The sequence below is a fragment of the Mauremys mutica genome, chromosome 2 (assembly GCF_020497125.1).
Source record: "Mauremys mutica isolate MM-2020 ecotype Southern chromosome 2, ASM2049712v1, whole genome shotgun sequence".
NCBI classification, from domain to species: domain Eukaryota; kingdom Metazoa; phylum Chordata; order Testudines; family Geoemydidae; genus Mauremys; species Mauremys mutica.
In genome coordinates this window covers 208,271,783-208,298,341 of record NC_059073.1, presented here as the reverse complement: position 1 = coordinate 208,298,341, position 26,559 = coordinate 208,271,783, and the positions used below count along the sequence as shown (strand labels likewise).

The window sequence follows — 26,559 nt, the reverse complement described above, 5'->3', positions numbered from 1 at the left end:
TTTTTGTCAAATCTGCAGTGAAAGTGTTCTTAAAAACAAACATGTGCTGGGTCATCATCCAAGACTGCCATAACATGAACTATATGGCAGAATGCAGATAAAACAGAGCAGGGGACATACAATTCTCCTCCAAGGAGTTCACTCACAACTTTAATTAACGCATGTCCTCTGGAATGGTGGAAGAAGTATGAAGGGGCATACGAAGGTTTAGCATTACTGGCACAAATACTTTGCAATGCCAACTACAAAAAAGTGTCATGTGAACACCTGTTCTCACTTTCAGGTGACGTTGTAAATAGAAAGCGAGCAGCATTATCTCCCGTAAATGTAAACAAACTTGTCTATCTTAGCTAGTTAATCGTGTGAGTTAACTGTGATTAATCAACAGCCCTAAAACAAAGTGTTTTCATCAAAAACAAAACACAAAACCAACTTTTTTGTTTTTCTGGAAAAATGTAAATTGTCCCCCACCTTTATTCCTAATTTTTTTTGCCAACTTTTGTTTAGCAAAACCATTATCAATACACTTTAGTGAGGACGACCACCATCCTTCTCTTCTTCCAGCCTATATAGGAAAACATCCTGACCAACAGCATTGGGTCCCCACCTATCAGCAAGTAAGCTGACTAAAAAAGGACTGCTTGACATTGCTTGTATAAATAGCTCAACTCTACTTCCAAAACTGATACAGATCATATACTTGGGATGGTGGGAGGAGGAGGAAGGTAAGGAAAGAAATACAATAAATAATTACCAGCAGGTAATAATTCCTTATCATGTGTCTCTTCTTCCCCCAAGAATTGGGGAAGTGGTCATTTAAAAGAAATGCTTCAGAGAGTTTTGAAGTGTTTTATTGGAACTACTGTTTGTATTTTAAGCCTCTCAAGTCAGGTTCTGTACTTAGCACGGGTCTGATTCACGGGTCTGAGCCGCTCAGCCCGCTGCCAGCCTGGGGTTCCGTCCGCCAGCCCTGCTCAGTCCGTTGCCGGTCTGGGGTCCCGGCCACCGGCCCCGCTCAGCCAGCTGCCAGTCTGGGGTTCCAGACGCCAGCCCCTTGCCAGCTGAGGTCCCGGCCGCGCTCAGCCCGCTGCCAGCCTGAGATACAAGCCGCCGGCCCCACTCAGCCCGCTGCCAGTCTGAGGTTCCATCTGCCAGCCCTACTCAGCCCCCTGCCAGCTGGGGTCCTGGCCGCGCTCAGCCTGCTGCCGGCCTGGGATACCAGCTGCCGGCCCTGCTCAGCCCGCTGCCAGTCTGGGGTTCCGGCCGCCGGTCCTCTACCAGCCAGGGTCCCGGCCACTGGCCACACACAGCCCACTGCCGGCCTGGGGTACCAGCCACTGGCCCAGGGCTCTGCTCCTGGCTTTGGCCCGGGGCTCTTCAGCCGCCCCCAGCTGAGGCCCACTGGCCCCAGCCTGGGGCAGTGAGGGTTGCAGACAGGGGCACAAGGGGGCACAGCTCAGCACCTCCACCTTAAAAATTGTTTCAGGCCACTGGGATATTTTTAAGTCCTGGTTTGCTGCTTATATCAGACCACATGGAACTGCGTACTGCATCTGACCCTGTGCATGGCCTCTGTCGCCATTTTTTTCCCCCACTGTACGTTGAGGGGTACATTTGACAAAATGTCAGCTCCTAAGAAAGAAAAGTTAGATGTCCGTTCATTTCAGCCTTCTTGGACAGACACATTTGGATTTATTCAAAAGAAGGACCGTGCTGTTCATGCTCTCTGTTATGGAAGTGTTGTCACACATCAAGTGTTCGACAACATTTTCAAAACAAAGCACGAGAAAACCTTTCTTGACAAAGCAGACGACTGAATCGATCAAAAAGGCAGTAGCAGGATCAGAGAAGCAAAGCAGTGTTTTTAAATGCTTATGTATAGGCAAATATCAAGCTACAGAAGAAAGTTACAAGATTGCACAGTGCACTGCAAAAAACGGAAAGCCGTTTACAGATGGGGAATATATAAAAAGTTTTTCTGAGCAGTTTGGAGGTTTTGTTCAATGATTTGCCAAAGATACAATCATATCTAGAGTAAAAGAACTGCCCATCTCTGCCAGAACAGTTGAGAGATGCATAAGTGAAATGGCAGAAAACATTAACGAAAAGCAGATGACTGCATTAAAAGACACAGCAGTGTTTAGCGTTGCAGCTGATGAAAGCGTGGATATAAATGACGTTCCACGTTTGGCAGCTGTTGCAAAATATTGTGCTTCCGATGAAATCCAAGAGGAACTTTGTTGCCTAAAACCCCTGCATGGCACAGCAAAAGGGGAAAGATATACTGGAAAGTTTTGTAAACCATTTTGAAGAACGAGGAGTTGACATCAGAAAAATAATTTTGTGTGACAACAGATGGTGCTCCTGCCATGGTTGGAAAACAGAAGGGATTTGTAAAGTTACTTGAAGATCAAACTGGCCGCCCGACAGTCAAATTTCACTGTATCATCCATCAAGAAAACCTGTGTGCTAAAATTTCTAATTCAGAGCTTAATAATGTGATGAATACAATGGTACGAATTGTCAATTTCCTTGTTGCTCAATCTGCTTTGACTCTCAGACAATTTCAAGCACTGCTAGAAGAGATGGACAATGCTTATAATGACATCCCACTTCACAGCAACATTCGGTGGCTAAGTCGGGGCAAGGTTTTGGTGTGCTTTGTAAACTGTTTTGATGCAATCAAGGCCTTTTTGTCAGAAAAAGGACAAAACTACCCCGAACTGGATGATGACAGATGGCTGTGTAAGCTCATGTTTCTAACTGATATAACCGCTCACCTAAACAAACTCAACCTCTATCTCCAGGGTGCACAGGGCAAATGGTTCTGGATCTTTATGAAGCCTGGAAAGCATTTGTTGTGAAACTTTTCTTGGGATATTCAAACTTCTACTTTCCGCTACTTCCAACACACAAAAGAGCTACTGACACGTTGCGCTGTCAGTGTCGATGAGATTGGAATGTACATGCAAGAACTGGAATCAGAATTTTCTGACAGATTTCCAGCGATTTGGCCCAAGCTTTCTTTTCTAATTAAACCTGAAAAGTTCAACGAAAGCGACTTGGATTTGTTTGTTTTTCAGTGAATGGGTGTTGAAGATTTCGAAATGCAGCTCATTCAGTTAAAAAGCTCAGAATTGCAGACATCAAAGTTTGTGGATCTGCGGAGAGCACTTGAAGCTACCAAGAGAGATCATGGGGCCTCTATTCTGACCTGCTGGACATCCCTGCCAGTGAAATTTAACTGTTTGAAGGAAACTGCATTTGCAATGCTTCAGTATTTGGATCCACATACCTGTGTGAACAAGTATTTTCACACATGAAAGCTGTCTTCTGTCCCCTTCGGAGCTGGTTAACAAATGATCACTCAGAAGCCTGTGTGCAGCTTAAAGTATCCAAATACAAGCTAGACATTGGAAAACTCAGCAAGGATCACACTAAACTGATGAGATCTGCATTTTAATTTTATTTTAAATGAAGCTTCTTAAACATTTTAAAAACCTTATTTACTTTACATACAATAATAGTTTAGTTACATAATATAGATGTAGAGAGAGACCTTCTAAAAACATTAAAATGTATTACTGGTACACGAAACCTTAAATTACAGTGAATAAATGAAGACTTGGCACACCACTTCTGAAAGGTTGCCGACCCCTGCTGTAGATTAATCCCATTACTTCTTGTTCTACCTTCGGTGGACATGGAAAATAATTGATCACCATCTTCTTTATAACAGCCCTTAACATATTGGAAGACTTATCAGGTCACCCTCAGTCTTCTTTTCTCAAAACTAAACATGCCCAGGTTTTTCATCCTTTCCTCCTCGGTCAGGTTTTCTAAATCTTTTATTGTTTTTGTTGCTCTCCTCTGCACTCTCTTCAATTTGTCCACATTCTTCCTAATGGAGCTAGTTCCTCAAATGTCTCCAATCCAATTAATCTGTAATGAGTTTCAACTGAATTTATTTTCTCTCTCATTATCATTTCTCTCTCTTCCTCTTCCAGCTGGAACATGTACGTGAAAAAGGAAAGGATGAGAAGAGTACAAAAAGATTAGAAGAGGAAGTGTGTGGGTTAGGCTATGAATACCAGCAGCAGAATTCATCGTCCTTCTTGCTCCCTGGTAGATGGAGGTAACAGGTCAGGATGTTTTCCTTTATTGAAAGGAGAATAGTCAAAAAGATCCAGTTTTCTTTCCAGTTGCTAACGTTATGGAATGGTAAGGTACTGCTCTAGAGTGTTAGCTCTTAATCAGATACAATATAAAATTAGTAAAATAAAAATCGTAATTATGTGTGTCTTCTTCAACCAAACATCTAAGTGAATTTAATTTGGCAGTTCCCAACAGCATTTGAGCCTGTTCACTGATGACAGGTCTTACTGATTTCCAATCTTGGAAAAATCAGCTACAAAACTGGCTAACAGAGGCACAATAGCTGCATTTACACATAACAGGGAACAAGAACGAGTCTCTAGTCTTAGCCTCAGCTTCACAAAACCATCACATAATAACTGGCACAAATGATAAGCCATTGTATCTCATTCCATCGCAATTTTAGGACTATAAAAAATTGAAGGTTATCATTTCTACAGCACCCAGAAGCACAGTGGACACTTTATAATAAATAGGAAGACATGACCCAAAAGAGTTTTTACAACTATTTAAGCATATATGTAACTTTAAGCAGATGAATAGTCTCACTGATGCTTAAAGCTAAGCACATAAGTAAGCGTTTCTCAGGACTGGGAACTGTTTTTTGCATAGGAGGCAATGAGAGGGGCTGACTAACATTAGAGAGGGGAAAGAACGTGAAATGAACAACAGTTGCAGCAATAATTCAGTTTGGACGTGAACAACTTAAAAAAAAATTCAATAAAAACAATGATGTTAGGATTCATCACGGAAGCAGCAAGACTTAAGGAGGAATCTGTACAAGGCCAAAGCAATAATTCAGCAGGTCAAGGCTAACAGGGCATTCTGTGCATCAAAGGCAGTTGAAAAAAAAAAACAAAACCACAGAGGTGGCTGTGGGAGAAGCAGACAACAGGGCATCAAAAAGGCATCACCGGCAGAGCAGAGAGACTTCAGGACGGTGCAGTAAGGAGTTGGAAATGTCAGCAGGGGCCTTTGTAGACATGGACAAGATGTCTAACTTGATGCAGAGGACAAAAGGGAGGCAGGGTGGCAAAATTAGCACACTTTGATAAACTTCCACCAGAGAAGAACCCTATAAAAACTTACCTATTACAACCTATGAGAAGTGTAACATTTCTGTACATGAAGAATGTCATTTAAAATGGGGAAAGCAATCAGTACCTGGTGATTCCTTAGAGGAAGCAGCATGTCTTGCTAAGTGACTGTTGATTATATCTACTGCCTTGAAGTTTTTGTTTTTTTTCAAGATATCTGCGGCACACTTTGCTTGTGAGTCTGGAATAGTGGGGTCCACCCCAGCATTTAGGAGCATCTGCACATTATCTATCTGACCTGAAACATAAAATAAATACAGTAGAGAGTTAGCACTATCCTCTTGTCCAGAATGAAAGAAAAATCACTGCCATGGTTTCAAATGTTTTTAACCAAAGAAAGGACAGCTCAATTTTATAGAAGCTGTTATACTTGGAGTTGGTCCTTAGAGAAAACAATGCATTTTATCAATTTGTTTTGGGGATTTGGGGGGGATGTATTTTTGATGTTGGGTTTTATGTTTTGGGGTTTTTTTGGCTTGGTGGGTTGGTTGGTGAAAGAGGAAAGCATGTTCAAAAGTATCTAAGGTACTTAGCATGAAACCATAGCTAGTCACTAGGGTTTTTTCGGTATCAGGAGTGGCATAAAAATATGATTACCTAATAACAAGCCTTGTCGCATACATTATCTCCATTTTGATAAATATGAAAGTACTACCATTCTCTTCAATGGAAGCTAGTATCCTAATATAACTGCCTCTAAAACACTGCAGAACAAACACAATTGGCCAAACCCCAAAATATAAACTCTGATTCGATGCTTGACACAATATCTTTAATATACCACAAGGCTCTATACGCCTGTCTCATTTTGTCACATTCCCTTATGATGGGCATTGTGCTACCCTGATAGAAGGAGATGTACTCTCTTTGCCTCAAACAGCTGAACACGTGCTATAAATCATAGTCAAAGAACAGTGAGGAGGAGCATCGGAGAATCAAAGGACCAGCCAGGCAAGTGAAAGGAGCATAAAATGATTGCTAGGAAAGCTGCATCAGATTATTTCCACTTTCCTCAGACACAACAGCAAGTTTAACAACTTGAATCGCTGTATGTGTCCTGCTTGCTAGAATACCAGGCAAAACTTGGAGAAGAAAAGGATGGGAAGAAGTGAGACACCTTTGCACACTCAACACAGTTCTCTTGCTTTTATACATGTGTGCCTTGCCATTCATGTTATTTTAACTGAGTTTTGTCAGCAAAATGGCTCTGAAATGTCTTCCATTATCTGCTTTGCAAGAACTGTGCTCGCTGTGCAACAGATGGAATAGCTGTGACAGAAGAAATGTGACTCCTCTACAGCAAAACTAAATTAAATAGTATGAATGTGACTCACACAGGGAGGCCCCAGAATGTCATTGTGTTTAATGAACAAAAAGCCTAGGGTAACTTCAGGACTGACGCTTACTTCCTGTTTCCACCCAGTGGATTTATTAAGAAATGCAAATAAAAAGCAAACTGGGTTTCTATAGTTATAAGATAAAAGCATCCAAAGAGATGGCAGGGCTATTTGACCCCCACAAGAATGCTAAACAAAAGCAGCTCTAAGTTTACATGTCTAAGCCAAGACACACTGCTACTGACATCAAGGGAAGTTTTTATTTGGTTATCCTCTGCAAGTGAGAAAAAACTCAGACTAGTCCGAGGCCTAATTTTCTTTTAATTTCTGAGAGCATCAATACATAAATGGACCAAGAAAAATATAAATACATTGCAGCAAGTTGTGGCTAAATCTTAATCCACCAACCAAAATAAAAGACCTTATACAGAATAACTATGCAAAATGACAAAGAAATAGTCCACCAAAGCAGTGCCCTATAATATTTTAAGTTCTGCTATATTTGCTATATTTATAAATGCACATTGAGCCTGCAAGTCTTTTGTCATTCTCCTTCTTTGCATGAAATAAAGAATATCAATGTTTGGAGTTTTTTTCTTTCGCCATAAAAAACAAAAGTGCATGCTGATGAAAAAGTCCATTTTGAATTACATACGTTTCATAGGATATCCACTGGAATGAGAGGCCGCAACATGCAAGACTGTGCAACCATCCTGGTCTTGCTGGTTGATACTAATCTTCAAGTCTGGTATCTCATCCAGTAGCCATGTGAAAAGATGGTTCCCTTCTGAAATGATTATAAATTAAAACCACATGTTATTAAACAGCACACTTTGTCCTGTTAGGACAGGATAGGGGGAAGTATTATTGCTCCCGCGCACCCCTGCCAAAGGTGGGCAGACAAGCTATCAAAGACTTTCTCTTTAAAAGTTAAGGGTGACAGAGAGGAAAGCATAGTGTAAAATACCAAGCAACAAATGGTGTCAAGTGCCAGCTGCATTGTTGGAAATAAACAACCAAATTTTGCCCTAACACGTGCAGCTCTGAATTTGGCCCACAAACATTAAACATGTACCCTGATCCCCAGACAGGTTTTTCAGGGTCGGAGATGGTCACATCACTTACACTTCAGGGTTGAATCAAAGAAGAGAGGTCATTATTAGGCTCACAGGACTCCCGGGTACACATGAACTGGACACAGAGTTCAAGTAATTACTCTTTAAAAAAAAAAAATGACTAAAGCTATGGAAGATTATATATATTTTGGATCTGAGTTTACTTTAGATTGTTAAATATGAGCTTTATCTGCTAATTCTCTGTAGGCTGACTACAGTTGCTTTTGTTTTATACTGACATGGGATGTCACTCACTTGCTTTGATACAGAGGTTGATGATTGCATGAAGTGGGTACGCTCCAATGCTCCCAACATTTGCTCCAATGGTGATCAGCCACTCCACCAACTCTGGTACCCTTTCCATTCTCTCATAATGGCCGAACAGGACATATTTCTGATAACAAAGAAAGAGAGAGAGAGATTATTTTACATATGTGAAAGAAATCATCTTTTTAGTCCTGTTACCTTTTCAGCCCAGGCAAAGTTTTGACTACTTGGGAATTCAGTGTTACAAAGGCAAAGCAAATGAATAAATATTGGCCACTTGCCTTATCCAATATTAAATTGAATTACACATATTTGTATTACAGCAGCAACTAGAGCCCCAGACCAGGTTCAGGGATCTGTTCTGCTCCAACCCTGCCACAAAGAGCTCTCAAGCCAAAGGTGTTTTTTATTTTTATATATTATACATACACAACACACACACACACACACACACACACACAGAGTATATTGTGTATTATGTATCTCTATTTATTCTTTTTTATATTTATTTCCCATTTTTGGTTTTTAAATAGTGGCCTCCACACACATTGCAGACATCTGCAACATTTATGTTTAAGAATTCTGATTTGCAAGAGTTACTGTTTGTGCAAAATCCAAAGTGAAAATACTATATACACCTGGAAAAACAAAAGCAGCACTGAAAACTCCAGCAGAAAAAGGCACTTTTTCCTCTTATTTCCTCCAAAGGAAAACAACATTTGGGAATTTTCCATCTTGATTTTTTTATACTCTTCCACATATACCAAAATTCCATGGGAAAATTTCAGGAGCAAAAATTGGTAGTATTAGGATTAGATTAAACTTAACACTGGGTACTTTCAGTCCTCTGGTGTCCATGTCTTGTCATGGTGGAACAGCTTGCGTGCTCTTAGTCCCCAGGGGCTTTTTGCTCTTAGTAGGTTCAACCATGCCAGATTGGTCTGTGGGGAAGGGGCCAAACAAAACAGATACCCTGATTCTCCAGGTTGGGAATTAGGCACAGAGCTAACAATCCTGTCCCGTAAAACACAAAATACATTACGGAAAAAGCGATGGAGAACTGTATGTGATGGCCTTCAGGAGCCAATGAACCGTATGACTGCCAGTGGTGAAAGCCGAAAGGAAGCCACTGGCATGAAGACTGAAGCGCTCAACACCAAGACAAAAACCAAACTTGGTTTTTGGAACGTACAGACAACGTACGAAGCAGGGGATCTAGCTCAGGTCACAGCAGAGATGAGATGCTACAGCTTACACATCCTGGGTGTCAGCGAGAGTAGATGGATGAGATCAGGAAGATTAACAGCAGCCTCAGAAGAAACTCTGCTGTTTTCAGGACGGGATGATGGAAACACCATGAAGGTGTTGCCATCCTTTTGAAGAAGGGAGAGGAGCATTCCCTGCTTGAATGGAAATCCATCAGCAGCAGACTTATTATGTTTCCCTTTCAGTCTAGCTCTCATAATATCACCCTGATTCAGTGTTATAACAGTGATGAAGAAATAAAGGACAAATTCTACCTTACACAACAGGCGGAGTTGGAGAGTATCACGCCATGACCTAACTATTGTCATCGGAGACCTGAATGCCAAGGTCGGTAAGGACAACACAAACAACGAAAGAGCAATGGGAATACATGGGTGTGGCACTATGAATGAAAACGGAGAAAGGCTTGTTGATTTCTGTAATATGAATGACCTAGTCATCGGCGGAACCCTATTTGAACATCGTGAAATTCACAAGCTGACACTGTGTTCTCAAATGGCAGAGATAAGAACCAGATTGACCATATCATGATCAATGGCAAATGGCGATACTCACTGACAGATGTGAAAGTGAGAAGGGGTGCAGCTGTTGGCAGTGACCAGCACCTTGTGACAGCCTCCATCAAGCTAAAACTGAGAAGTGTGGGTCCACCAAACAAGGGACATAGATCTTATGATATTGACAAGCTAAAGTTCCTTGAAATACAGAAAGCCTTCGTTCTGCAGTTAAAGAACAGGTTTCAAGCACTTGCAGACCTTGATGAAGAGAAGGGGAATGCAGATGGGGAGATCAACAAGACAATTGCTTGGGACAAAGTAACAGCAATTTATAAACAGAGCGGTGAAGACTGTCTAGGCTACAGGCAGAAGAGAAGGAATGAAGGAGTGGATTACACCCAATACATGGAATGCTACAGAAACCAGACAAGCCCTGAAGAAAAAAGTTTTAGACACAAAATCCCAGAAGCTAAAGGACAAATACCAATGGCAGTATAGCAAGGCACACCGGAAGGTCAAATGCCTTGTGAGAGCAGACAAACAGCATTATATTGATAATCTGGCAACACAAACAGAGGATGCAGCTGCTTGTGGTGAACAAGGAACCGTCTACAAAATGACACAGCTTATCAGTGGTAAATGGCAGGCACCAACAAACACTCTCATCAGGAATAAACAAGGACACCTACTAACAACCAAAAAAGATCAAGAAATGCACTGAGAAACCAAAAAAGAACAAGAAATGGACAGAGCATTTCAAAGAATTGCTGAACAGGAGCCACCTAAAGAGGAAGGAAAGCCTTCCAGGAGGCAGAAGAAGATCTTGATATCAACACAGACACCCCAACTAAGGAAGAGATCATTCGAGCCATCAAATCCTTAAAAAACGGGAAAGTTCCTAGCAAGGATAAACTTGAATGCAGAATTGTTCAAGGTAAATCCTAAATTAGCAGCATCTATCCTGGCACCTCTATTTACATCAGTCTGGAAAAGGGAAAAAGTGCCAGATGAGTGGATCAATGGAGCTACAGTGAAGATACCGAAGAAAAACTCTCAGTGTCTGTAATAACTGGCGTGGTATCACACTTTTATCTGTGCCAAGCAAAGTATTGTGCAAGATTATAGTCCAAGATATATATCAGAGGCAGTTGATACCATTCTCAGAAAAGAGCAAGCTGGTTTTCGGAAAGGGCATGGATGCACAGACCAGATCTTCACTCTACGAAGCATAATAGAACAGTGCTTAGAATGGCAACGGCAACTCTACATACGTTTCATAGACTTTGAGAAGGCTTTTGATAGCATTCACAGGACCAGCCTATGGTGCATTCTGTGGGCACATGGAATTCCTTTCTGTATAACCAACGTCATCAAAAGCTTCTATTTCAACTTTACATGCAGTGCTGATCACAGTGAGCTCAGTTTTGAAGTCAAAACAGGAGTACGTCAGGGGTGTGTCATGTCTGCAATCCTCTTCAACACTGCCATCAACTGGGTAATGCACCACACAACAGAAGACATGCCAAGAGGCATTAAATGGACACTCTTCTCATCCCCTGAAGACCTGGACTTCGCAGATGATGTCGCTCTCCTATCACATACCCAACACCATATACAAGAAAAAACAACTTGACTCAACGCATTCAGACAGCAAATTGGGACTGAAAATCAACAGCAATAAGACAGATATCATGACCTTTAATATTGCCTCACCAGCACCAGTACGGATAGAGGATTATGTTCTCACCAATGTAGAAACATTCACATACTTTGGCAGCACCATCAGCCAGGACAGTGGAACAAGTCAGGACATCCGGAACAAAAATCAGTAAACCCAGGAACACCTTCAGGAGCTTAAACACAGTCTGGAAATCATCAAACTACAACACCAAAACCAAACTCAAGATTTATCAGAGCTGCATACTTTCAACACTACTTTATAGTGCAGAATGCTGGGGAATGAGAAAGTATGACGTGTCTAATTCCATATAACCTGCCTCAGAAAAATCCTCCGTATCTTTTGGCCCAGAACAATCTCAAACCAAGATCTGTTGACACAGTGCAGCCAAGAAGATCTGAGCACCATCATTGCCAGGGGATGGATTAGTCATGTGCTTCGGATAGAAACCGATTCCATCACCAGAGTAGCAATAAGATGGGCATCTGAAGGCAGGCGAAAACGAGGCTGCCCGAAAACAGCATAGTGAATTGCTGTGGAAGCCGCGCTGAAAAACCTAGGGCACAGCTGGGGAACCATTGAAAGACTTGCCAGAAACAGACAGGAGTGGAGGTGCTTCGTTGCTGCCCTAAACACCAGAGGCGTAATAGGAACATGATGATGATGTGTATTATTTCATAATGACGATCGTGCTAGTAAGGAACACAGCCTTATAAGGTTTACCAGCATCTCTCTATCTGTTGGCTTCAGTTCGTCCATCTGAGAAGTATGGCTCCTAGATCATGGGCCTTTTATAAAAGTCCTCTAATCCATTCACATTAATTAAACATAGACAAGTTTTTTCTGTGGCAACTAAAAGCTACGATTAGCCAATGTGGTTAAACATCTTTACATTTAGTTTTGCCTTCCTTTCCTCCTCAAGGCTTCTCCTCTTCCCTGCACCATCCATGGAACAGCTTTCCACTAATGTGAGTAAAAAACAGCCCCAGTTTCAAAGATGTACAGTAAAAATACTAACTGTGCTGTTGAATTACAGGATATGTGGCAAACTGTCACATTCCATCAGATATACCCTACTACGGGGTTAAACTTTTAGCCAGTAAATGTAGCTGTACAGAGCTTACTTTATAGTCCCCTAATTTATATATTTTCTTATACTTTTCAATATCTGATTTCAAACCACTGACGATGAGGCATTTAACAGCAGTACAAAGAGAACCTTAAGCATAAGCTCACTGTAAAAACTCACATCAACAGCAGGTTCAGTACAATTCCACAGCAGGTTTTTAATCCTCTCTTTTAACACCATATTGCACAATTTGCACACAACAGCTAGATGAGACATAAGTGATCTGATTTAGGTTTTAAAAAAAACCAAAACAAAGCAAAAAACAAAACAGAAAACCTATGGATGGCTAGTTTCATAATTCAAAACAGATTCTGTAGCCCCTGCTTTGCCTTTGCAATTGCAACTCATTGATTAGTACCTGTCATATGACAGGGGATGTTAAATTATGCCCTCTTGTGGTTTCTTTGAAACTGAGATAACCTATGGACAGCGTCTGATCCTGCTCTGCTGAAGAAAATGGGAACGTGATTATTAAAGTCAACAAAAACAGGATCAGGACTGCAGAGTTTATGTAGATAGAGATCCTCCCTGCTGCGATAAAGCTTTGAAAGACCTCAAATGCAGCAGAATCTGTGAGATTTCACAAGGAAGGGAACAGCAAGTCTATGGAGATGTCATCTGAGGGTAAAGGCAGCTGCCACACTCTCACAACTGATTTAGCAACTTGATTGTATAGTGCTGGTTACCAAAGCTGATACAAACAAGACTCTTATTTTTTGTTACAGAATTAGTGTATTATACAGCTCATTGAAAAATTTTTTAACATTTTTGACAAAAAAGGGGACAATTTCAGACAAAATGTTTTGACCAGCACTAATGACATATTTTTACAAACTGTTTGTTTAATCTGTGCTCACTCTTATTCACGGAATATTAAGTCATTTAGTAAAACGACTGTGAAAAAAAGAAAAGACAGTCATCTTGTTAAATAAAATACATGCAACAGCACTGTACCTCAAAAAGATCCTTCAGTGATAAATGAGTGACTCTCAGATTTCTCGGCAACTTGCCTCTCTCAGCTGCCACCAACATCAAGGACTAGGAAAAACAAATATTTATGAGCCTACAAGCATTCAGGAACTAATTTTAATGTTTGTTGATGCATTTAAACAAACTTTAAAGGGAAAAATCTGACGAGTGCTCTCTACAAATATAATTTTTTATTACTATCGTTTGTGATGACCTATCAGATTCTCAAAACACTAAAGCTTCCTTTTTCTTCTCATTCATTAAATCCTTTGCCAAATTAAACACTTTTCCCCACCTGAGCTTCTCATCAGGCACAAGTCACTACAGGCTGCAGCATTTGCCATTGTGTTTATGCTCCAGCATCTTCAGTGACAAAAGCATCTCTCTGGCAACATGTGTTTGCTTAAGATTCAGCTGGTACTCTGAAGCAGGAAACAGTGCTATTCAGACCTCAGTGCAGTGTTTCTCAAACTGGGGTCGCCACTTGCATAGGGAAATCCCATGGCGGACCAGGCCGGTTTGTTTACCTGCCCCGTCCACAGGTCCGGCCGATCGCGGCTCCCACTGGCTGTGGTTCACCACTGAAAGCCAATGGGGGCTGCTGGAAGCGGTGACCAGTAAGTCCGTCGGCCCACGCCGCTTCCAGCAGCTCCCATTGGCCTGGAGCAGCGAACCACAGCCAGTGGGAGCCGTGATCAGCCGGACCTGCGGACAGGGCAGGTAAACAAACCGGCCCAGCCCGCCAGGGGCTTTCCCTACACAAGTGGTGACCCCAGTTTGAGAAAACACTGCCTCAGTGGTTCAGAAGCCAAATTAGAGATCAACATTACCCAAAAGAGCCACGGTAGTGTGACTTCATTGTTTCATTTACTATAGTGCTATATATTCATATTTAAGCAGTATGACAGGGGAAATATTTAGTTTATGTATATCATTCTCACAGCAAAATGACTGACCAAGTATTATTCTTGTATCAACTACAATTGGTTAACAACAAAGCAAAAGCATCCTGACTGGTTAATAATTAAATCACACAGTGTTTTAATATCATGCTGCCAAGAGACACAGAACACACACATTAAAGAGCCACTTGCAGCTCACACGCCTCAGTCAGAGTATCACTGCATCACATGATCTGTCTAGATGGTTAGTACATCATTCAGAATTTAAAGTACCACCATCAACTTCAAATCTGGTCAGTTAACAAAAGTGAGAATTAAATTAATTTCAGACACTACACACCCGCTAGTGAATTTTCTAACTAGTTTTTGTGGTTTAGCAATCATATATTCCTATTTTTGTTCGCCACTTCTCTGTTGCTGGGTTAAAGACCCATACAGATCAGAAGACTGAAACAGTAAAACAGACCATAAATGCAAACTAAGATAAATATTTTTTTCTCTAATTTCTTTCAATTACGGTCATTTGAAGTGTCTTGTAACCACAATAAACAAAAAGAAACAAATAAGTGTTTGAAGTTGACTGTGTCCCTTTCAAAAGGGAAAGAGAATTTTAGAAAACTATTTTCTACTCAGTTTCTATTTTTTCTAATTCTAAAAATCAAGACATTTGCACAGGGGAACAATAATTTCAGATTTAAAAAGCAATTTAAGAAAATTCAAAGCTTATTATTGAAAAAATATGAAAAAATAAGCAGATTAACTAATATTCCTGACACAGCAATAAACTTACCTGCCACATTCCTTTCTTGGCTAATTTTTCTATTACCACCTGCCAAACTAATGCATCAAATCTTTGATTCAAAATGTTCTTGAAAATGGAAAGAAAATATGGTGCTATATATTTTTCACCTAAGAAAATAAAAAAAGAAGCTTAAGAAAAGTGGTTAGCATATGCAACTTTTACAAGCTGAGCTCTCCAAGTACAGCAATTCATTTCATATGGTCAATTCTTCAATAGTGATGAATACATTGAAACATTTTAAATTAGAAGATACAATTCACATAACTAATACTAGTAAGATGTCTACTCAATAATTAGTAAGGGTGCATTATTTTAAGATGCCACAGATTTCATGAACAATGTGAAATTAACCATTTGCTTTTGAAAAATCTCTGAAGCCCAAGAAAATCTAAAACCTTCCACCAGTTTTTCTACTTATGTGTATGAACAGAGAAGTTGATGTAAGTGACTGACTTACTGACTAAAACAGGAATGAGAGTGCACGAAGCAAGTGAGAGAGAGGCATTGCTGGAAACCAGATGGCATACCCTTGGGATCTCTCAGGCAAAGCTTGTAAACCAGACCACTGAGCAACAGTGGAGGAGGGAATGTAGGATCTTGGGAGAGAGGGGTCTGACTCTGCCACAGAAATAAGTAGTTAGTGGGATGGGAAAAGCCAAGTATCCTTTCGCATGTGTTTTTTTCCCCTCTTCCCACTGCTGCCATCACAGGCGTTTCTATAATTTGCTCTGGGAGACTATTCCACAACTTAATACATCTCACTGTAAGTTTTTCCTGATGTTAAGCCAAAAATTCTCTCTTTCTTCATTACTTCGAGCTATTCCTTGATCTGCCTCATTGACAAGGAAAGCTGTGTGGGCTGGAAGAAACCAGTACATCATTATGATTCATCCGGTCTTAAGTTCTAGTCTTGGCTCTTCCCTGACTCTCTGTGGCCTTAGGCAAGACACTTCACCTTTCTGTCTCACCTTCCCCATCTGCAAAATGCTGGGGGGAGAGGGGAGAGGAATGTTGTATAAATTAATCAGTTAATGTATGGTGCTTTGAAAATACAATAAAAATGCTAAGTATTATTAAATGATTACTCTGCTTCCCTGGTGCTTACATCATTCATATATGTGGAGAATTTATATCCCCACAAGTCTTGCTTGACCAAGATATACATGGTCAGTCCTTTTTATTGTTCTGCTTATACCTCCATATCACCTCCGCTCCATAATCATTTGTAATGTTCATTTATAAATTCTCTTCAGTTTGTCACAATTTGTGTGTGTGTGTCACACCAGTATGGTAGAGGACTATTCTCCGGCTCTGTGGCATGACTTGGAGTATGCAGCTCAAAATGGAACAGGTGCTTTGCTACCAGATAAGATTGCAAACGCAAGTCTAATTGGCTGCTCACTGCCACTGCAGGTCTCTTAGTATTAATGCTTCCCACTGAGTGAGCATTTCTAATTATTTTTCCCGGGACGTGCTGGCTTACATGTACTATAGATTAATCTCATTTTGAGATTTTCTGCTCATATTTATTTTACTCTCCAGGTCCACTTTTTCTGTCCTGTGTTTGCAACCCAGCCCATTTTTGTAGCAACTGCACATTTCACTGACATGCTGCCATTCCTTCCCCCAGTCACTAATAGAGATGTTAGCTAAGACTGTACCACACTACAATCCACGTTACAACTGTTGAGCATCCATAACTCCAGCTGACGTCAGTGGGAGCTGTGGTTGCTCAGAATCTCAGAAAAATTAGGCCCTAAATCTCCAGACTACACTTAGTTAAATTCATTGCATATATTGTTAAGCTATAAGGCTCATTAAATTAATGGAAAGATTCCCTTTCAATGGACTTTGGAGCTAAGTCTTTTGGTCAGTTTTTAATACAAATGACAGTATTCGTTCCAAGCCATTCTGAATTAAACTTACTGCATTCTTTACATCCACCAATTTTGTAATTCTGTCCAAAAAGGCAAGCAAGTTTGTCTGGGAAGATACATACTGCTCTCGGTTGTGTTTCCCTTTTAAACATTTTGTGATTGTTCCTCTTAATATCTGTTCTATTATTTTACTAGGGATGGCAGTTAAAGTTAAAAAGTGACAATTGCCAGGATCAATCTTCTTTCTTTTATTGCAAAATCAGTTCTACATTTGCTTTTTCTCCAGACTTGTGCTGCCTCCCAGGTTATCCATGTTTTCTGAGACCCAACCAAACAATATTATAATTAGAGCTGGCTAAAAATCACTATCACTTCTCCTCCTTTACCCTCCCACTAAAATAATGGGAATTCCCAAACATTTGAAAACATTTTCCTTCCAATAGTGTTGTAAATGGACTGATTTTTTTTTTAAAAAAATCTGCAGAATTATTTTCAGCAAACAGATTTAAAAAAAAATGGAAAAATCAACTTTTTTAAAAAAGAAATTTTTATATTTTGAATAAATCCTTCAACGTGGCTGAGGTGACCAATCAAAATCGGCAACAAACTAAAAAAAATTTGACTAAACTTGGCAAAGGAACAAACTGAACTGTTTTTGTGTACATTTTCTGTCAAATTTTTTCAATTAGCGGGAATTTAAAAAAAAAATTTTACATGGTTTCATGAAGTTTTTTTTCTTCCACACAACTTTTCATTTTTTAATGAAAAAATTCAACCAGTTCTAACTGTAACACAACTGGGGCACCTGTGTGTGACAACTCATTCATCTACGTGGCAGAGGTGGTGTTTTGGGAATGTCGATATTCCTCATCTATAAACAGGATTAAGATGATCCGTCCCATTGACAGTGGCCACCGTACAGCTATCAGATGTTGTTAATTTTCAAATCCGATCCTGGTCGGTAGACACCAAATTCACTATTCCAGGAAGAATGGCTCAAAATCCCATACACAAGCCCCTCAACTGCCCTGTCCCTATTAAATGAGTCTAAATAAAATACAAGTCTCAATCCAATTTACCGTTAACACTTGTGAAGATTCCAACTATAAAATCAGCAATTTGAGATTGATCCATAGAACCACACAGAAGATTCAAACCACGAGAAAATGTAATAACTGCATCATGAGTTCTCGACAACTGCAGCAGCGAATAGCCAGATCTATAGTAGCCCTAGTGGGAAAAACACAACAACAACAAAATTGTCATCAAATCTTGTTACTTCTAATTTTAGGAGATTAGGAGCCCATTTCTGAAAGCCCTATGGAAAACTATCAGCAACTTTACAATGGGACTTTTTCCCTGAATAAGACTTGCAGGATCTGGTCTAACTACATACAAAGTTATCAACATTTTAAATAGTTGAGAGAATTACTCACATATCTACAGAGCAAAGCTGTAAAATATTGTGGGCATCTGAATATGATGTTTTAGTCTCCTGAAGGCCCAATATCTTTTGGAAATTAAATTAAATAATTTTGTAAACAAAAATATTTAGAGATTCTCATTATAAAGCTAAACATCATTTTCTAGTCCCAAATTACTTATCATGCCCCAAAATGTACCTCATGTGTGGTTTGTAATACTACTCTCTCAGCTCATTACACTCAAAGAATTCTGTAAGAATAAATATGACGTTGGCACTCATTGGTAGAGCCCCGAGAAAAATCACAGATTTTTTTTTTAAATAAAATTCACAGCAGTGTCACAGGCCAAGTAGTGAATTTCACAAAATATGCATGGGATTCAGTCAGCGAAAGCAACGAGGCGTCCGGTGGCACCTTAAAGACTAACATATTTATTTGGGCATAAGCTTTCGTGGGGGTAAAAAGCCCACTTCTTCAGATGCAATGAAAGGTCGCTGTTGCATTCCTTCGCATAAAAATCAACTGCCGAGTTCCCCCCAGACTGCTGAGATTTTTTCCAACAGCAGAGAGGCAGAGGTGGGCATCCGTGCATGCTGGTCTCGTGCCCAATGCAATTTGCAGCATGTGTTCCAAGGGGCAGTGTAACTGGCTACTGGGCCTTGCATAAAATCGGCCACAAGCCACACCAAACATGAGACTGTTGCACGCAGCTATCTGCTATTGCCTCCGCCTCCCCGCTGAGGCTGCAGCTACTTGGTTCCAAGCAGCAGTGGTGCTGGCTACCATGCCTTGCGTAAAACCGCCCACCAAGTCCCTGTCAAACTACTACTCTGATATGATGCTGCTGCAGGCTATGAGTCACACCAAGCACAAGACTGTTTGGGGCGGGGGGGAAAGAGAGGAGGCAGGGAGGAAGAGAGACTAAACACAGTTTAAAGCTCATTTCACAAAATCACAATTTTCTCAGGACCTGACTCATTGGAAATGCTCACCCCTGTATTTCACATATTATCAATGTCATTAAAGTGTCTAGAAAGAAAGCAGGGAATTCTCAATCAAGACTTTGAAAAATAACCAAAGAACAAGCTATCAAATATATTTCAACCTTCTCACAGTGGAGCAAAACTCTTGAACATGTGCTTATGTCAAAAAGCTAGTACAGGTCTGTCGCATCTTACGCGCATTTAACATGCGCGATTTCAGCTTTGCACGGTCGGGAGAAAGAAAAAACAAAAACAAAAAAACGGGCAATTCCACCACCGCGAGATGCGGATCTGCTGTTCCCACTAAAATATTTTTTGACAGCAACAGCATGTCTTTAGGCCTGTGATAAGGGTCTCCTCTATAGTAACCCTGGAGGGTTGACAAAAAAAAAAAAAGTTTAAATAGTGTGTCTGCCCCGGAGTGAGTGTGAGATGGGAGAAGCGAATCTGCTGTTCCCATTACAGTACTCAGTCCCCCCTATGCCTCTCATACCCTGCGCATCTCGCCGCGCTGAGTGAGATTCTGCTGTGCCTGTACTGTTTAAAAAGACAGTACATATTTTTCGTACTGTATAACATGGCCCCTAAACGCAAGGCACCTACTTCATCTGGTGCTCAACTGAAGAAACAGTGATGTGTTCCAACGCTGGAGGAAAAACTGGCCATGTTGGACTTATTGAGAGACGGTATGTCCATCGCCAACGTGGCGCGTAAATACGGCCGCAACGAATCTAGCATCCGTGCCATCAAGATTCAAGACACAGAAATTCGTCAAGCCGTGGCATCAAGCGCTCCAGTAACTGCTAAGGTGACGAGCCAAGTGCATGATAAGACTTTAGTGAAGACTGAAAAGGCATCAAACTTATGGCTGGAAGACATGAACCGTAAACGTGTGTCTATCGATGGCAACATGTTGCGAGAAAAGGCTCTTAGCATCTATGCGCTGTTCCAACTTCCCACCGAAGAGGGACAGCCTTCTGATAAGAAGGAATTCAAAGCCAGCCAAGGTTGGCTTAACAGTTTTAGGAACCGCTTCAACCTCAAAAACGTGCAGACTACTGGTGAAGCTGCATCTGCCAATGAGGACGCAGCAAAAGCCTACCCCGAACAATTAAAGAAAATCAGAGAGGAAAGGGGCTATCTTCCAGAACAAGTTTTTAATGCTGACGAGACTGGGCTCTTCTGGAAAAAAATGCCCACCCGCACATACATTTCTAAATCAGCAAGACAAGCCCCCTGGCTTCAAAGCAGCTAAAGACCGTGTGACTGTGTTGCTTTGTGGCAATGCGGCTGGGCATTTAATAAAGCCGGGCTTGCTCTACAGGGCTGCAAATCCCCGTGCACTAAAAGGCAAGAACAAAAATCTCCTGCCTGTGTTCTGGCAATCAAATAAAAAGGCTCGGGTGACGGCAGCATTATTTCTGGATTGGTTCCACAAGTGTTTCATTCTGGAGGTCAAGCAGTACCTTGAAGGAAAAGGACTTGACTTTAAAGTGTTGATGATTGTAGACAATGCTCCTGGCCATCCTGCGGCACTCCGGTTTGCGCATAACGATGTTGAAGTCGTCTTTCTCCCCCCCAATACCACCTCCATCCTCCAACCACTCGACCAAGGCGTCATTAGCTGTTTCAAGGCCACGTATACGAGGCTTACATTCTCACGGATCCTTACCGCTATGGATGCTGATCCCAATGTTAATGTGATGGAGTGTTGGAAGTTCTTCAACATTGCTGATTGCATCATTTATATTAAACAGGCAATGGATGCAATCAAGACTGAAACAGTCAATGCATGTTGGCGAAACCTACGGGAAGACTGTGTGAGTGATTTTAAGGGTTTCCCGACCATTGATAAAGAAGTGCAACTCATTGTTCAGGTGGCCAGGCAAGTGGGTGGTGATGGCTTCGTCGACATCCTCGAGGAAGAAATTGAGGAATTAATTGAGGGCCATAGAGAAACATTGACTAACGAAGAGTTAGAGGAACTGATATCTTCGTCTTCTGTAGACGATTTTGATGACGAACAGGAAGAACCAGAAACTTGGAATCTTCATAAATTTTCTGAAGTCTTCCAAGCAGCGAAACACTTGAATGATTTAATTTCTGAATATGATCCCTCTATGGCACGAAGCCTCAAAATCACACGTAGTATTACAGATGATTTGAGACCGTACCAAGAAATGTTTGAGGAGCTCAAGAGACAACAGCGACAGTTGCCAATCATCATGTTTTTAAAGAAAAAACAACCAGCAGCAGCAGAGTCTACACAATCAACTTCTCGAACTGAACCAGAGCCAACCACTTCGTCTACGACTCGCTCTCCATCACCCAAGCCTGGCCCATCGTCTCCTGGATCGACATCAAGCCCTGACGACTCAATAATAGTGTTGTCAGGGGAAGAGGAAGACTAATCATTGGAGTGTGTACAGTACAAGACTGGTGACTGTTCAGGTTTACAATACTGCACTGTACTGTTTTCATTTTTTATTCTTTCATTCTTCTGTCTGTTATGTTATTAAAAATACTGTAAAATTATATTTTGCATATGTAGTCTTTATTATATACTGTACTGTACATTGCCATATACAATACATAGTACTTTATGGGTGATTTAAGGGATTTTCAAGGGTCATTTTGACTATACGCGGTTTTCGCTTTACGTGCTGACCGCGGAACGTAACCCCAGCGTAAGCTGCGACAGACCTGTACCAATTTTCAGTATCTGTTGAAGTATTTAAATGGCTTAGACATAGGGCTTTAAGCATACATTTAATTGCTTCACTGAATTGGGGTCATAGTAAAATCATTTTTCACAAAACAGCTTACTGTATTGGAATTTGCATAGTGCAATGAAACAACACGGGAATTTCATTCTACAACACTTAATTATGGTTTCATTATACCTGGGTTCACGGTAAGCTAGTTCCATGTCATTCAAAATACAACTGAAATTGTAATTTTTTTTAATGTCAAAATATATATTTGGCTACTGACTAGAGACCCTGACGTTACTATTCTTGTCTTCTTCTTACAAGATATTGTATTTGTGTACTGATCTTTTTAAAACTAATTTTGAATCTTGTTTAGAATAATAAGGCTGGCAAGGTTTTCTGGTCTGTTGGATTAAACATGCCGTACCTTAACATATGACAAATCCCACTGGAGACTCTCCTTGGCACAGTGATATGCTTCTTCCCACTTACCAAGGCTGTAAAAGGCATTTGATTTGTTGCACAATAACACAGCCACGTCTCTATGAGAAACCCTACGAAAATTAACGATATTAATGTTTAAGCAATTTTTTAAAAAGAGATAAATGGTACTTTATAGTGAACAAAAATTTGACAAAACTCTTCAATTTATTCCACCAAACAGAATTATGGTACAAAAAGATATCCTCTAGAAAGATAATAAAGATCCTGCAAATTCAGTTAACACAATTCCATCACTTATAGCAATATTCCATAGGGAAAAAAACTACTTTAAACAACATTAAGGTAACAAGGTGAAGTAAAGAAATACAGTTATGATCATGCATGCCACCTTAACTCTATCCCACTCTTTCCAGGATATGCATGAAATACAGTCTATTTTATGACTGCATTATATTTTTTTCATTTAATCTCTGAAGGAAAATATTGAAAGTACATTGGTTCAATTAAGCAATTTGGATAGGTTCATGATCAGGTCCAAGGCCTGAATGGAACACTGGGGCTGTGACCTGCAGGTGGTAAGGAGAGCAAGTGTGCTTCAGCAACCAAGAACACTAACTAAAAATACAGGGCTAAATCCTTGGCTGATGTGAGCTGGCATAACTTCAGGGAAGCCAAATTTATACCAGCCGAGGATCTGGAAGAACATTAATTTAATTCTTACTTGGTTTTTGAATATTGATCATTTGAATGGTGGGGATCTGACCCAAACCAGTGGACCCAAGACAGTATCTAGGAAAAATTTATACTAAAGACCCTGAACCTAGACACCAAGGCATTGGACTGGGTCTGAGGAGGAGCTGAGATACAATCCTGGCTTTGTCACAAAATCTCCATGCCTCCATTCTTTACTTCAGAGGGATAGTGTGATGATAAATCCATTAGTTTGTGTGAGGGGCTGAGATACTACAGCATTTGGGCTCTGGGATGAGCATAAGTACAGCACATAGACTCGAAGACTTTAAGACCAGATGGAACCATCATGATCATCTAGTCTGACCTCCTGCACATTGCAAGCCACAGAACCTCGCCCAACCACTCCTATAGTAACTTCTGGCTGAGTTACTGAAGTCCTTAAATCTTGATTTAAAGCAGGAGTTCCCAAAGTGGGTCGCGACCCCATTACAATGGGGTCACCAGGACTGATGTTAGACTTGCTTGGGCACGGGGCTGGGGCTGAAGCCCAAGCCCAACTGCCCGGTGATGAAGCCAAAGCCCGAGGGCTCAGGTTCCAGGCCCCCTACTGGGGGGTGAAGCCCTTGGGCTTTGGCCATCCTGTCCGGGGCGGCAGGTCTCAGGTGGGCTCAGGCTTCAGTCCCCCCTCCTAGAGTAGTGTAGTAATTCTTATCAGAAGGGGGTCACGGTGTAATGAAGTTCGAGAACTGCTGGTCTAGCCCAATGCCAGTAGAACGAGTCAGAGTGAAAGAAAAAAAGAAAAACAAGTCAATCATAGTAAATAGTTTAATTCAAGCTTGAATTACGCTTATTTTAATTTACAATAATTCTCAATATTTATTTTGGGCTTGTTCAGGTAATTTGATTAGTATCATGCCCATTTTACAGATGGGGAAAAACAATGAATCAAGGATGTTAAGTGGCTTGTCAAAAAACAAAGATGAGTCAATATCAGGGCTTGAAAATAGAATTCAAGAGTTCCTGATTCCTGCTATCCTTGGATAGCTGGATCACTTATCTTTAAAATTCTCTTATAATTTACTCTGTCATACATTAGCTGAATACTTACATCCCCCACTGGAATAACTGAAAGAGCACACGTATGGCTTCATCGTAGTTTCTGATGGCCAAGAAATAATTTCCATTTTTAAAGTTCTCATTTCCAGCTTTTTTCATAAACTCTGCATAATCCATAGGATCCATGCTAGTTGAAAGGGAAAAAACAAAACAAACAAATGAAAGCTCTATGCTATGGTGCTCCTCCGTCCCCCAAAATCACAAGAATTTGCCTGTTTCCATCATAAAGGACCTAATCCTGAGAGGTGATAACCAGTTTGTAAGGACTTCAGTGAAAATTATGGATGTTCTTGGGATCAGACCCAAAATTCTCTCTTGCAACAACAATTCACTTTGGTTCTGAAGCCAATTTAATCTTCATCTCAAATTTTAAGTAGCAACTTCTCCTCCCACCAGTCATTAGGAGCAGGACAGATAAAAAACATCTTTCCTATCCCAACAACTGAAGATAGTGAGGTGAACTTGGACCACAGAACTGACTTGAAATTTACCCTCTCAATTTTTGTCTCAACCTTTGGCTAGCAGATTTAGTCCTTTGGCTGGTAGGTGCTTGGTACAGTTCTCAAATCTTGTTGGAATCTTATTTTTAAAAATGGTATTTAAACTAATTTATTTAAATGGACACACACATATAGATACACTGGAAAAAAACATGAGACAACTACAGAATTGGTTAAAAAATTCAAATTAAAAGTTTAATCTTAGGCTTTGGCTACACTTGCACTTCAAAGCGCTGCCGCGGCAGCGCTTTGAAGCGCTAAGTGTAGTCAAAGCACCAGCGCTGGGAGAAAGCTCTCCCAGCGCTGTCCGTACTCTACCTCCCTGTGGGGAATAACGTACAGCGCTGGGAGCCGCGCTCCCAGCGCTGGGGCTTTGACCACACTGGCGCTTTGCAGCCAGAGGGGAGGGTGTGTTTTCACACCCTGCTGCAGCGCTGCAAATTTGTAAGTGTAGCCAAGCCCTTAGTTGGTTGAAAAAACAGGAAACATTTCTGGGGGAGGAAAAAAAAAATCTATTAATTCTCCTGGGGTTTGACCAACTTTTCTGGTTATACAGTTAGGCAGACAATTACACTGCAAGACTGCATAACAATCTGATTACTGCCTGAAAACATTATCATATAAACACAAGAGAGATACCCAGCCCAGAAGAGATCAAAATCTAATTTAAGACAAGATACAAGAAAAGGGTGTAACAAACACTCCGAAGGAACATAAAGGGGACAATGACAGGAACCAGTATCATTTTTGCAATTTAAATTGCAAAACAAAATTACTTACACAGAGAAATTAAAACAGTCACAACATCCAACATGTTTGGGGAGAAGGGATTCAAATACATTAAAACCAAAAACATTTACTTTGAGAAATGTTACTTCCAAAAAAAAAAAAAATTGCAAAAGTGAAAGAGAAAAGCAAGTTTTGAAGCTTCAACTAAAATCCTTTTCCAAGAATGAACTACCAATTAACAAGTATTGCTAAGCATTCCCATCAGTTTGGAAATCTTGCAACAAGAAAAAGCAGAAAGCCTACAAGGAGTGGAAGATGGGAGGGATCAGCAAGGAAAGCTACCTTATTGAGGTCAGAACACGTAGGGATAAAGTGAGAAAGGCCAAAAGCCATGTAGAGTTTTCCCTTGCAAAGGGAATTAAAACCAATAGTAAAAGATTCTATAGCCATATAAATAAGAAGAAAACAAAGAAACAAGAAGTGGGACCGCTAAACATGGAGGATGGAGTGGAGGTTAAAGATAATCTAGGCGTGGCCCAATATCTAAACAAATACTTTGCCTCAGTCTTTAATGAGGAGTTTAGGGATAATGGCAGGATGACAAATGGGAATGAGGATATGGACGTAGATATTACCACACCCAAGGTAGAAGCCAAACTCGAACACCTTAATGGGACTAAACTGGGGAGTCCGGATAATCTTCATCCAAGAATATTAAAGGAACTGGCATATGAAATTGCAAGCCCATTAGCAAGAATTTTTAATGAATCTGTAAACTCAGGGGTTGTACCATATGACTGGAGAATTGCTAACACAGTTCCTATTTTTAAGAAAGGAAAAAAAAGTGATCTGGATAACTACAGGCCTG

At 40.6% G+C, this 26,559-nt stretch overlaps 1 protein-coding gene across 1 annotated transcript in view; it reads right to left on the bottom strand.

Moving 5' to 3' along the window:
- Positions 1–26,559, bottom strand: part of TRANK1 (tetratricopeptide repeat and ankyrin repeat containing 1) — an 82,292-nt gene that overhangs the window by 43,803 nt on the left and 11,930 nt on the right. The window contains 8 exon segments of the mRNA XM_045005003.1: positions 5,320–5,490; positions 7,245–7,376; positions 7,960–8,098; positions 13,496–13,579; positions 15,203–15,321; positions 18,171–18,321; positions 22,637–22,763; positions 24,455–24,589. Of these exon segments, the coding sequence (XP_044860938.1) occupies positions 5,320–5,490; positions 7,245–7,376; positions 7,960–8,098; positions 13,496–13,579; positions 15,203–15,321; positions 18,171–18,321; positions 22,637–22,763; positions 24,455–24,589 (1,058 nt within the window).